Genomic DNA, 12,576 nt, shown 5'->3' on the forward strand with positions numbered 1-12,576 from the left:
TAACCCTGTGTTATTTCTGGAGACTGGGTCTTACTATGCAGCCCTGGACAGTCTAGAACTGGTTATGTTTACCAGGCTATCATGGAGCTTGAAAAAGATCCTCCTGCCTCTCGGCTAGGATTAAAAGCATTTGCCACCACACTTAACCTGTTTGTTTGTTTGTTTGTTTGTTTGTTTTACTGTATTTTGTTTATGACAAGGTCCCCCTATTCAGACCTAGACAATCTGGTTATATTTCATTTTCCATTCAAATTCCTTCTGGTGTGTATGATAGTGTGTTTCTACCGCAGGCAGGTAGAGCTCCCAGAACTTGTATGAGTGAATTCTCTCCTTGGACTCTGGGACCCAGAGACTGGGCTCAGCTCATTGGGTTTGCATGTTCCAGTGTTTCCAGTGTTTTGGGAAACTATGGTGTTTAGTTGCATAGGAATCATTCTGAGGGGACCAGAATGGTATTTAACTAGTTCCACCAATCTTTGTCGGTATATACTGTTCAAGTTCAAAATTCTTGTTTTTCCTAATCAAGTTCTCAGGAACTCTTCCCTACTGCTTAATGATGTAATATGCTGAAACCACAGATCTACTTTCAACATAAGGTTAAAATTTTGTTTTCAAAAGAACTATTCTAGCATCATAAAGTAATAAGACATATCGTTGATGATTGGTTTTTGCGGTGAATGAATAATTTTTACACAGTCTGGGTCTCTGGGTCTGTGCTCAAGAGTGAAGGGCAAAGGTCATGGTATTTGCTTCTTATAAACATTTACAAGTGTAGCCTAAAAATAGAGTTGTCACCCAAGAGTGTAATTAAAGCTGGCCTAGAATCCTGTTACATGGTATAACTATTTTAGTGGCTCAATAAAGCTAGCTTTCTCAATCTTCCCTGGAAGTCAGCAAATATTCTAGATCATGAGACCTCAAAGAGTGACATTTTGGGGACCATGTAGTTTACTAGCAAGGAATGTATTGTGTCATTGCTGGTTGTGGGTCAGGAGGAAACAGGAATTTGGAGTTTTCATAGCAATTTAGAGACAGCCGGGTGGTGGTGGCACACGCCTTTAATCCCAGCACTTGGGAGGCAGAGGCAGGTGGATTTCTGAGTTCGAGGCCAGCCTGGTCTACAGAGTGAGTTCCAGGACAGCCATGGCTATACAGAGAAACCCTATCACGAAAAGCCAAGAAAAAAAAAAAGAAAAATAATTCTCACCAAGAGTGTATTTAGTTACAAGTCAGTTCTTTAGTCCTTTTTTTTTTTCAAAATGCAGTTCATTATGGAAGAATCTTTTTCTATTCTTCTCAAGTTTCTGATCTCTCTTGAAAATGTCAAAGCACATGAAAAGAATCTTATTATTTTCATTCCATTATAATATTGGGGGTGTCCTAGAGATGGGAAATTTTTATAATCTTTATTCTAGACTCTGATACTTCCCTGGAAGATTATCTTGGCCTCCTTTCTCTTACAACATGCCAAGTTCCCAGACAGAAGCAAGTGTTCCTGTGCAGGATTCCAAAAGCACCCAAAGGAAATTTAATTTAGTTATTATACCTTGTCAAAACATATGTTACTTACATACATTTGCATCATATTTGGTAAGCATCTTAAGCTGTATATCCTTATATCATTTTCTTTTTATTTAGATATGGGATCTCACAATGTAATCCTAGTTGGCCAAGAATTCACTATGTAGACAAGGCTAGCCTCAAACTCCCAGGATTTGCTTGTCTCTGCCTTTGACTCAATTCCTAGTATCATGAAGCAATTTATAGTCATTTAAAATTTTAATATAATCAAAGTAGGTCTAGACCCTCCAAATGACTGGACACAGACTCCTACCCTCATCTCTTAAAAATTGTTTTAAGTGTCCATGCATAAATGTGACTGCATTAGCATGTGTGTGGAGGTCAGGGAATTCGTAGGAGCTTGTTCTCTCCTTCCACCATATGGGTCCTAAGGACAGAACTCAGAGCTCTCTGGCCACATGCTCTCGCCCACTAGCTGTCTCACCTAGTTCTCCATTTTAATAAGAGGCATGGATTGTGAGTTAGCAGAAGCCTCCCTATTGCTGCTATTGCTACTGATGTAATCATAGTTCTTGGAACTACAGGGGGAAAATGGCTATGCACTCAGTGCACTAATCACAGAAAGTTTTATCTCCCTGTATGGCACCTACTTTATGTTACCAAAGGCATAAACTATGCCATCACTATGCCTTCATTGGCGAGTGTCCTTCAGCAGCAGCTGGAAACTCTGGACATCCTCAGGCACTTCTATACAGTATAATCATCCTGGTGACTCAGGAGATCTTCGTGTTTAATCTTGCACCCTGCAGATCCCAATTTTATGAAAAGAAAGGAGGGTCTAAGAAAGAAGTTCATTTGACTGGCTCATTTTCACTAGGTTTCTTCCTACCTGTCCTTTTATAAACTGGGGTAACTCTTATTCTGCTAGTATCCGTAAAATGCAATCATTATGATATATAGATGGTATAAAGGACTTCACTTGAGGAAGTTGCGTGGAGAAACAAAGCGTGTTGCTATTGAGGACTTCCCCTAGTCTCTGAGAGAAGGGACACTTTTGTGGTCACTTGGATGGAATGTTTCTCTTATTCTCCCTGAGTTCTGTTTTCCAAAGTATAAAGTTGGATGATGATCTACTCCTTTGAGCTGTTTTTAAGACAGGGTCTTACTGTGTAGCTACTAGGTGTCCTAGAACTCAGACAGATCTGCTTGCCTCTGCTTTCTGATTGCTAGGGTTAAAAGCATGTTGCACCACAGCTGGCCCTACTGAGGTCTTTACAGAATTGTAATTTGTTCGTGCTGCTAGAGATCCAATTTAGACTTGTATATGCTAAACAAGCTCTCTATGGTGCAACTCCCCAGCCCCTGAATAAGCCAATCTAAACTCAGCCGGGGCATGGTGGCATATGCCTTCCTTCATTCCAAATTTTGAGTGTTCTGCTCCCTGTCCTTCCATATTTTTTGCTAAGCTATCGATTGCAACCGTTTGGTTTAGTTACTTCTTTAATAGTATTCTAAAAAAAAAAAATCTGAATTTTCACTATTACTCAATCTTCCAATGATGCCATTAACTTCCAGATAAACTCCAGACTCTTTAGCAAGCTATTTAGAAAGCACTAGAATTGTGCCCTGCTCTACTTTGTTACCCTTCTAGCCATTTGAAGCTTGATTTCCAGCACAGGAGTCTTGCTGGCTGAGGCCTCCACCGCTTCGGATCATTTCTTTTGCTTAGGATATTGCCTTTCTAGACCATTTTACTCCTTGGATCATTAACATTAGCTTTTCCTCAGCTTTTCTGGCTTCTAATGAGCAGAGCACTTTCTTCGCTCCTTGTATTCTACAGAGCACTCATCTGCCTCCACAACACTTATCATACCGTGTTCACCACTTTTAGACTTTTTCTATCTCTTATGTTTTCATAGCTGAGAACATGCTATATTAATTTCCTTGTGCCTAAGAGTACTTGGCACGTGGCAGATATAAGACTTGATGTTGATTTAGGATGTTTGGGCAATTGCACTGTTTTTTGGTAGAAAACAAACCCTGAGAAATCATATCTGGTATGAGACTGTGAGATTAGGTGAAATCAAGCAGCTAGATTCTTATTATAACCCATGTTTACATTGCAGCTTAGAAGAATAATTTCGTTTCTTAAACTGAATGAGAACTGACAAGTATCAGTGATTTGAATGAGTTCTTTTGCACAGACTCACTTAAAAGTGATGCTGGCATGCATATTCTTGGCAAGCCCTTGTACAAGGAATTGTAGATCTCACTTCCTAGAAGAATGATCCTCTGATCTCCCTTGCCTCAGCCTTCCAAGCACTCAGAATAGAGGCATGTACCACTCCACCCAGCTTTCATGCCCACCCTGTTCACTACTTTTAATCTGTGTTCATTTATATAAAAGTTTCATTAGGGCAGAGGCCATGGCAGTAACCTAGAACAGCCTCAGGCATGTGGCAAGCAGGAATCAAGTACATATTGTGTTATGGTGGGGAAAATGTTTGCTACTCACATGGGTGAGAACCCCAGCTTGAGCGGAGGAGGAAGTCAGGAGGGAGGGCCTAGGACTCCAAACTCTGGTGAAAACACTGTGAAAGAGAAAACTAGGAGTGGGGTGTCCTAAAAACTTTAGGTGGAAAAGTACTTGAAAATACCTAAATATTGTTTGAACATCGGCTGTGTAGATGAAGAATTCAAGGAATCAATAATTAGAGTCCGTGTGGTGGCCCACGCCTTTAATCCCAGCACTTGGGAGGCAGAGCTAGGTAGATCTGTGTGAGTTTCAAGCCAGTGAGACCCTGTCTCAAAAGAATTTTTTTTTAAAACGGAAATAATTCACAAGAACTTCCTATACATTTTCAGAATTTCTGGAGGCTTTGCTCTTATTTGCCTTATTCAGTGCCCTCCAAAGACTGAGTGCACAGGTGGCAACGTTTTCTCCACCTGCCCAAGTAAATGTCACACCTGTTAGCCCGGAAAAATATATGACTCCTGTAGCTTTCCTAAAAGAGGCAATGATCCCATGTGTGCAGGAAATTGTTTAAGAACAGTTGATGTTCTTATGTAAGGCTGCCAGAGTTATGCAGTTTCGGTCAGTCTGTCTGGATTATCTACAGCCTAAATGCCAACTCCGAGAATTAAATCTGTCAAGTGCCATCTCTGCCACAGGACACACAGCCAACCTTTCCCATTCACTTATACACCACTCCACAGTAAATTCTCTTTTCCTAGGCTATTTTTTTGTTTGTTTCCTTTCAGACTGGCATAATTCAGCTCATAATTCTAGACAGTCACAAGGAAGCTACAGCCCTACAGATTTCCAATTCCCAAATGATCTGTATTCAGGCTGCAGAATCGTGAGAAAAAAAATTTGCCAGATTTTCTAAAAATACTTCTCAAACTAGATTTCTTCAGGTACCAGAATGTGAACCACAGGATATGAAACTCCTAGATTGTTTGAGGCCATAGTAAATCTTTATTCAGCCTAAAGGAAATCAATTTATCACAAGTTAAAAATACTATTTCCTTGACCAGTCTGTTTTGTCACATCTTGATGTGTGCACTCCACTCCCAAGGGAGTATTCTTTATATTAAGTAGCTGTTAAAATGAAAACATGTTATCTGGTTTAAAGACTACACAAACAATTCTCAGGTTTACTTGTAAGTTTGAGAAGGGAAAGAAGATGCTAGTGATACCAATCATAGAGAATTTTCTTAACTGTTTTAAATGTTGAGTTCCTGGCTTGACTTAGTTTTAGAAACTATTACTTCTTATGACTTTATCTGATAATTTACTATCTTCATTTTAGTGAGGCATAGTAAGGCACACCGGGAGTATTACCACTTGGAAGGTAGAATAACAAAGATCCGGAGCTCATGGCCAGAGTCAGCTAGTGTTTGAGGCCAGCCTGCATCACCTGAGACCTTACCTTAAAAGCAAAAACACAACCCCAAAAAGGATGCTTAATGTTGATACACCTGAGTTTATTCATGTTTAGCTGGAGTAATCTCCCATGTGATGGAAAGTTTCTATGTTGTCTGACTTTATGTAAAGCATAATGGTCTGCACTGCCCTATGGATTTCGTCTATATGGTTTATTCCTTGAAAAGTTTATTGCAAACAAACTTAGCTCCTCACTGGAAATTGCTGTCTAAAGTTCCAACAGAAATTTTGACATAGTACTGTGTTTTTAACTCATCAAAACATCTCTGACTATAGTAGTCGTTCCTTTTTTTTTTTTTTTTTTTTAACGTTTTTCCAGTTCTGGGGCTTGAACACAAGACCTTGTAAGGCACTCTAACCACTGAGCTATATCACCAGTGCTCTTGTTGCTTTTTAGTTGTGTATTTTTATATGTGAGAGCAGGTGGTGCTTGCAGAAGCTGGAGGAGGGCACCACAAATCCCGAATCTAGAGTTATAAAAGGTTATGAGCTGCCCAACACAGGTGCTGGTAACTTGGTCTTCTAGAAGAGCAACACGGACTCTTAACCAATCCAGTACAGTTTTGCTTTTTGAGACAGAATGAACACTGGATCCTCTGGCCTCCAAAGTAATTGAGATTACAGGTCTGTATAACTAGACCCAGGCTGACCAAAAAAAAAAAATTACCCATAGGGTATGTTTTAGTTTTTAGTTTTACTAATTGCTATTCTGGGCAATACTGACATTGGCCATTGCTGTATACCCAGTTTTGTTAAAAAAAAACCTTTCTTAAGTATGATAACCAGAGCTCTGCCTGTTATCTACACACCTATTCAGCTCTAGCTATCCAGATATTTACCCATATCAAATATACTTAGTCCACATATACATTACTTACTGTTCCTCAGTTGATACTGTCACAAACGATCTTTCTGTACAACAATATCATTTTGCTATATAAATGTAATCCTTCTGTGGGGCTTTTATGGCCCCACACAATCAAAAAGATTCTGAGAATGAAATCTTTTTATACACTTGGCATCAATGGGATCACTGTTTACAGATGTAATGTGCTTGAAGATTCTCTATTCTCGTTTGGATTTGATCTGTTGCCGTCTGAGGTCTTTAATCTTCCATGATGACCTTCCCGTCATCTGTTATCCTCTAGGTACTGTTTTGTTTATACTTGGATATGCTGATAAAAGCTCCAAGGACAGGTTTTATTAAGGAGCTTCCAGTGAGTATCTTGCTTGGCATAAGTGGTTCTCTTCCATTTAGGGTTTCTGGAGTCTAATCACTAGTCTTTCAAAGTTGTTTCCTTCTCTTTTGGTTTTTCGAGACAGGGTTTCTCTGTATAGCCCTGGCTGTCCTGGAACTCACTCTGTAGATCAGGCTGCCCTCAACCTCAGGAATCCACCTGCCTCTGCCTCCCAAGTGCTGGGATTAAAGGCGTGCGCTACCACTGCCCAGCTTGTTTCCTTCTCTTAACATGTTAAATAGAGAGTGCTTAATGTCCCAATCACCAGTGGGTAAGTCCCATTGACTTGAACCTTGCTCAGTGTTGGGATGGTTATTCCTGAGATCAGCTTCCAACTACTCAATGACTAGAAGAGACACCCTCAGCAAACCAATAAACCAACCCAAGACAAGTAACCAGTGGCTGCCAAAGAGATAGGCCATTACTGCCCTGTAAAAATTTAGTTGACTGGCCAGCAAATCTCTATCTGGTTTAAGATACATTCTTTCAACAGTAAAATAGGACTGGGTGGCAATTCCTTATAAAAGGATAATCCCCGTAGAGATGATTCCTCTTCCTGACAGCAGAAGCCAAGCTTCTAGAGCTCTCGGAGGACAGCTAGTCTCATACATCAGCCACTACTGTCAGCAATTACAGGATCTGTGGATTACACAGCTCACAATTTGCATCACAAGTTGTACGAGAAAACTAAGACAGTGATTTACCTTTGCTTACTATTTGCTGAGTTATTTTAGCTCACCAAATTCCCCTTTGGGAAAGGTGTCATTATTTTTGTTTGACTGCGTTGACCAACCTTTGGGGTACGAGATGCTGATTTAATATGTCTAAGTATGTTATTATACAAGTTGGCCAAGCCATTCTCTAATTCATTCTGCCCATGTTTTCCCCAAGCTCAAGTTAATACTTACCAAAGTCACTTGTCATATGAAAGGTTTTAGTTCTGTAATACTGAATCTGTCTTCTGGTAAGTTTCCCGATCTGTTCAACTTTACTTTACTGTCCTAAGATTCTTCTTTTAATCTTCCTGCATTTTCTTAGGATTTACATAATTTAATTGTTACCCAACTTTACCTCTATTTGTGAAGGTATCTGTCTCAAGTTCTTGACTTTTAAATGAATCTCTGGGCAAGCAATTTTTAATGACGATGAGTTGACTTTTTTTGGAGGGGGGTTGTTGTTGCTGTTATTAAAGGTCTTGCCCACCCCCCTTTTTTAAATGCACTTACTTTGCTTACAGAGTACATGTTTATAAGACAGTTGAGTAACTATGCAAGGAAAGTCTCTAAATAGAAATGCTACTAAATCACAAAATGCAGTACACAGAAAGGGCGGGCACAACTTGATTCTTATGATTTCTCCAATCTAATGTGCAGAAAAACAGGGAACAAAAGACCTCAGTGTCATTGGAAAGCTGAGTTCTTCAAAGCAGGTAAAGGTCCTGTTTACCTGTCCTAGACGAGCGAGCAGAAAAGGTTTTCAGATGAAAGCTGCCCTTGTATGATAGCGAAACAGCTGAGCTCAGGCTTCACTTAAAAGCCTAGATTAAAAGGACACTGGAACAGGGACAGGAGATCAACAAGAGGGGAAAGCTTAGCTTTTGCGGAAAAAAAATTTACAGCAGTCCCTTGATAAAGCGGAAGATTCTTAATTAAAAAAAAAAAATGCTTCCCCTTAGCAAAAGCTAACCTTTCATTATCTGTGAGTAGCAGTACAAAGGATGCATGTGATTTCGAAATGCCACAATCGAGCCAACTGCAGTTGCCAGCATCAGCAGTTTGGGGGTGTAACCTAAAAGAGGGGGGGGGGGGGACCGTTCTGGAGCAACCAGGCTTCACTTGCCTCAAAAAAGAAAAAAAGAAAAAAAAAAGAAAGAAAGAAAAGGGACATTTCCCGCGTTTCACAGGCTAATCTCTACGGAGAGCCTTCCCACACGTGGAGGTGCCGGTGGTGACGAGATTCCCTAGTCCCAGCCTAGAGCCGGGCTCAGGAGCGGTGAGTCACCCGCCCAGCGGTCATGCGACATCAATATGGGGTGATGACGGAGATCCTGGGGCGCAAGTGCCAAGGTAAACCGTTGGCCGGCGCGATAGAGCTATGGCCTCGGGCTACAAGGTCCCTCCCGCCGGAGCGGCGTTCCAAGTTGAGGCGAACTCGCGGCTCTAGCGACCACAGCGTTCGGTGGCGAGGACCCGCCAGCACTCCGCGCCATTCATCAACCGGTTCGCACCGGCGGCAGCCGCCGCGAGTGACGTCGGCGTCCCGGGCCCCGCCCCGCTCCGCAGGCGTCCCGCGCTGTGATTGGCTGCCGCCGGGGAGCACGTCGCTCTGGCTATAAAGGGGCGGGCTTGTGACGCAAGGGCGCCTGGGCGCGCGCATTGGCTCTAGGCTGCGGCCGGCTCGGCGACGCTCCTCGGGCAGCTCACTGCATGGTCGTCTGGTGCCCCCGCCGCCTGCATCGCCGCCGCCGCCCCGCGACGCCCACCGCCGCCTGCCCTGCCGCCGCCGCCTGCGCCGCCTCGGGATCGGCTGTATGATTAGGCCACAATCTTCAATGAGTAGACATATTCCTGTGAGTACCGCGGGCCCGGCCTTTGTTAGAGCGGGCGACTGAAGGAGAGGGAGGCTGGCCGGCTAGCCGGCCGAGGCGCCGGCGGCGGGACCCGGACCCGGAGCGGCCGGAGGGTCAGCCCAGCGGCTTTGTGCGCGTGCGACCCGGCGGCCTTTGTTCCGAGAAGCCGCGCGGCCGTCGTGGACGTGGCCGGGGCGGGGCGGCGGGGGGGACCGGGACCGGGCGCCCGGGGCCTCCCAAGATGGCCTCGGTGGCCGCCCGCGCTCGCCACCGCGAACCCGTGATTGCGGACCTCGCGGCTGTGCGCGCCGCTCAAGCCCGGGCTTGCCCGATCGCCGACGGACGTCGGTAGGGGCGACCGGGGCGGCGGAGGGGGTCCCTTATCCGGCCCCGAGGCGGACTGCGCGTGGGGCCGGTCGCTCTTGGGCCGGGAGCAACAGGAGCTGCTGGTCAGAACTGCGCGGCTCCTGTTGAGCGAGCAGCCCTGCACCATTCCACCGCTGGTGAGCCGAAATTTCCACGGTGTTGGAACGGTCCATGGACTGACTTAGAGGTCTGGATTCGGGGGCTAGGGGGTTGTGCATCCAGGCTTGCTTTTTAGCTGTGTGCTTAGTGCCGGCTTCAATGGTTGGAAACCCAGAAAATTGCGATTATGTTCCCGGAAAGAAACAGCGTTTCACACGCGCTAGATTGGGTGCGTTACCTGAAACCTGAGTGTCTTTGGAACAGAATTGGATAAAGCAGATCATTCCACAGACGGGTTTGATTCTGCAGCCCTACAGACAGACTTAAGCTAATGCTACAGACACACACACGTACACACAAATGATCATTTTTTTCTGGTTATGTTGTGTTGGTGCATGCGATTAAAATGGAAAGATCTCTTGTGTCGTAGCAGCCTATCATGATTAGTTTTTGCCTGTGAGGGAAGGGGGCATGTTAACGAGGATGTCGGTGGTCTCCACTGTTTTAACAGAAGCGTCCTCCAGCCACTGGGTGGCTCCACTCATTTCAGAGCAGTTAAGGAAAAAAAAATTCTTGCTGCTTTCCAGCTTCTAAAACTCTTCAAAGCTTTGTGGGTCCTGTCTATGAATGTTCGATAAGTGCCAAAATTACCTCCCAGAAAGAAGAAAAAAAATTTAGGACAAGAAACTTGTGCCTCAGATAGATAGATAGATAGATAGATAGATAGATAGATAGATAGATAGATAGATAGATAGATCAGGCAGTTTAAATTGTTGGAGCCTACTCCCTGAAGTACTAATATCTTCACTGGTAATTTACACAGTGGGTTTTTATATCTCACTGGACAGACGTATCTTGTGAGGACACATGTTGGGAATAAGTTGTCTTGCTCCTGGTACCTTCTAGTAAATAGTTTTGGGGACTAGTTCATTGTTTCACTAGAAAATTAGTCGGAATTAAGTCAAATTCCGATTTTGTCTTAAGATTTTACTTCAGTAGTTTGCTCTGAACGACAATGGTTGTTGTCTTTGAGTGTTCTTGTTACTGAGTAGACAGGAAAGGGTTTTGTTAATCCCCACTTACTTCTACTGGATTTATTTGAAAGGGTTTTTTGTATAGAGTCTGAAAAAATATAGTGAATATGAGTATATATTTGTTGCTGACACAAGAATATGGCTTAATTTTTTAAAGGAACTTATGGAAATGTATTTGTCAATGTTTATAGTTACATTGTGTTTGAGACCATTATAAAAATCTTAATATTACTTTTTTCATATTTGAATTAAATTTTTAGTTTTACAGCAGAAAAGTGGAATTAGAGTTTTAAAATAGTGAAAAGATAATATTGTGTATATTTTATTTGAACATAACTTGTCTTAAATAGGATATGGTTGAAGACCTAAGTAAATTGTATTTATAAGAGCCAATTTGATCCAAAGAGATGGATAGCATAGAAGCTCTTAGGAGTTTTTAAGTAGCCGGGCAGTGGTGGCGCACGCCTTTAATCCCAGCACTTGGGAGGCAGAGGCAGGCGGATTTCTGAGTTCCAGGCCAGCCTGGTCTACAGAGTGAGTTCCAGGACAGCCAGGGCTATACAGAGAAACCCTGTCTCGAAAAACCAAAAAAAAAAAAAAAAAAAAAGGAGTTTTTAAGTAGGAGATTGCTTACAGTTTCACTGTGAGAGATGAGTCCGGGTGTCTTGTAAGTTCCATCACGATAGAACTCCACCCTCCCACACACTTCACCTCCAGAGTTTAGTGACAACTCCACCCTCCCACACACTTCACCTCCAGAGTTTAGTGACAGTTCCTTCCTATGTGCTTGATGATACGCTTACACTAGGATCTGCTTTACCTAAAGCTTTAAATGGCCATAAATTATTTGTAAATGTCAAGGAACTGCTACAAAATACAAAAGAGAAATGGACAGGCCTTAAATTTTAAACTTTAGAGACTAATAAAAATGCTTTTTTTTGTTTTTGGAAGACCATATAACAGATATCTCCTTACTTTGATCACAGTAGTTTAATAACAAAATATAAAATCAAAGAACTAGTGGGCAGCTGAAATCGCGGTCTGTGAGTTCAGAGAATTATGCAAAGACTGAGAATATCAGAGTGTCAGACTGCATAGAGTTTATGTTAGTGTTTAAATAGCAGGCCAAGGCAGCGTAGAAAACACCGTACATAGTTTGGGCCAGAATAAACTGAAAAGAGGAGTAATTAAATATACGCGTATAGATGTGTAAGTGGGGTTCCAAATGTAAAGTGGCTCTTTGAACATTAATTGTTTAGCAACTTCCCTTTAATGGGCTTGTGACTGCTCACTTTAGGCCCATTGATTTCAAATGCAGTAACCTTGAATTTTGTAATGCAAATAAGTTGATGTCAAATTAGTTTGTCTCTAATTTGAACAGTTGTATACTTGGTGGAAAAAGCATGACATAATCCTTATGAGTTAGAAAATAACTTTTTTTCCCTTTCTTGCTTTCTTTTTCTTCTAAACAGCAGTTCTGTGGTGTTCTCGGTCACACATTTATGGAGTTTCTGAAGGGCAGTGGAGATTACTGCCAGGCACAGCACGACCTCTATGCAGACAAGTGAACTGTAGAAATTCATTACTACTCCACCAAGAAGCCCCCATAGGAGTGGATAACCTGGACACAGGCGTGTTGAATTGAAATCTGCAGAGCATTTACAAGAGCTCAGACCTGGATGGGGTAAACCTCAGTGCACTTCCTTTGTATTGCCTCAGTATTACTGGATTGAAGAATCACTGCTTCTTGTTAGGAGGTTCATTTCATTGCCCGTCTCTCCCAATTCATACTCAAAGCACTGA

At 42.7% G+C, this 12,576-nt stretch overlaps 1 protein-coding gene across 1 annotated transcript; it reads left to right on the plus strand.

Moving 5' to 3' along the window:
• Nucleotides 1–9,062: 9,062 nt before the first annotated feature.
• LOC143434849 (uncharacterized) lies at nucleotides 9,063–12,550 on the plus strand. Its single transcript, XM_076915131.1, has 2 exons — nucleotides 9,063–9,274; nucleotides 12,246–12,550. The coding sequence occupies exons 1-2, from the start codon at nucleotides 9,236–9,238 to the stop codon at nucleotides 12,339–12,341; spliced, it is 135 nt and encodes a 44-aa protein (XP_076771246.1). The 5' UTR covers nucleotides 9,063–9,235; the 3' UTR covers nucleotides 12,342–12,550.
• The last annotated feature ends 26 nt before the right edge of the window (nucleotides 12,551–12,576 follow it).

The sequence above is a fragment of the Arvicanthis niloticus genome, chromosome 17 (genome assembly GCF_011762505.2).
Source record: "Arvicanthis niloticus isolate mArvNil1 chromosome 17, mArvNil1.pat.X, whole genome shotgun sequence".
NCBI classification, from domain to species: Eukaryota; Metazoa; Chordata; class Mammalia; order Rodentia; family Muridae; genus Arvicanthis; species Arvicanthis niloticus.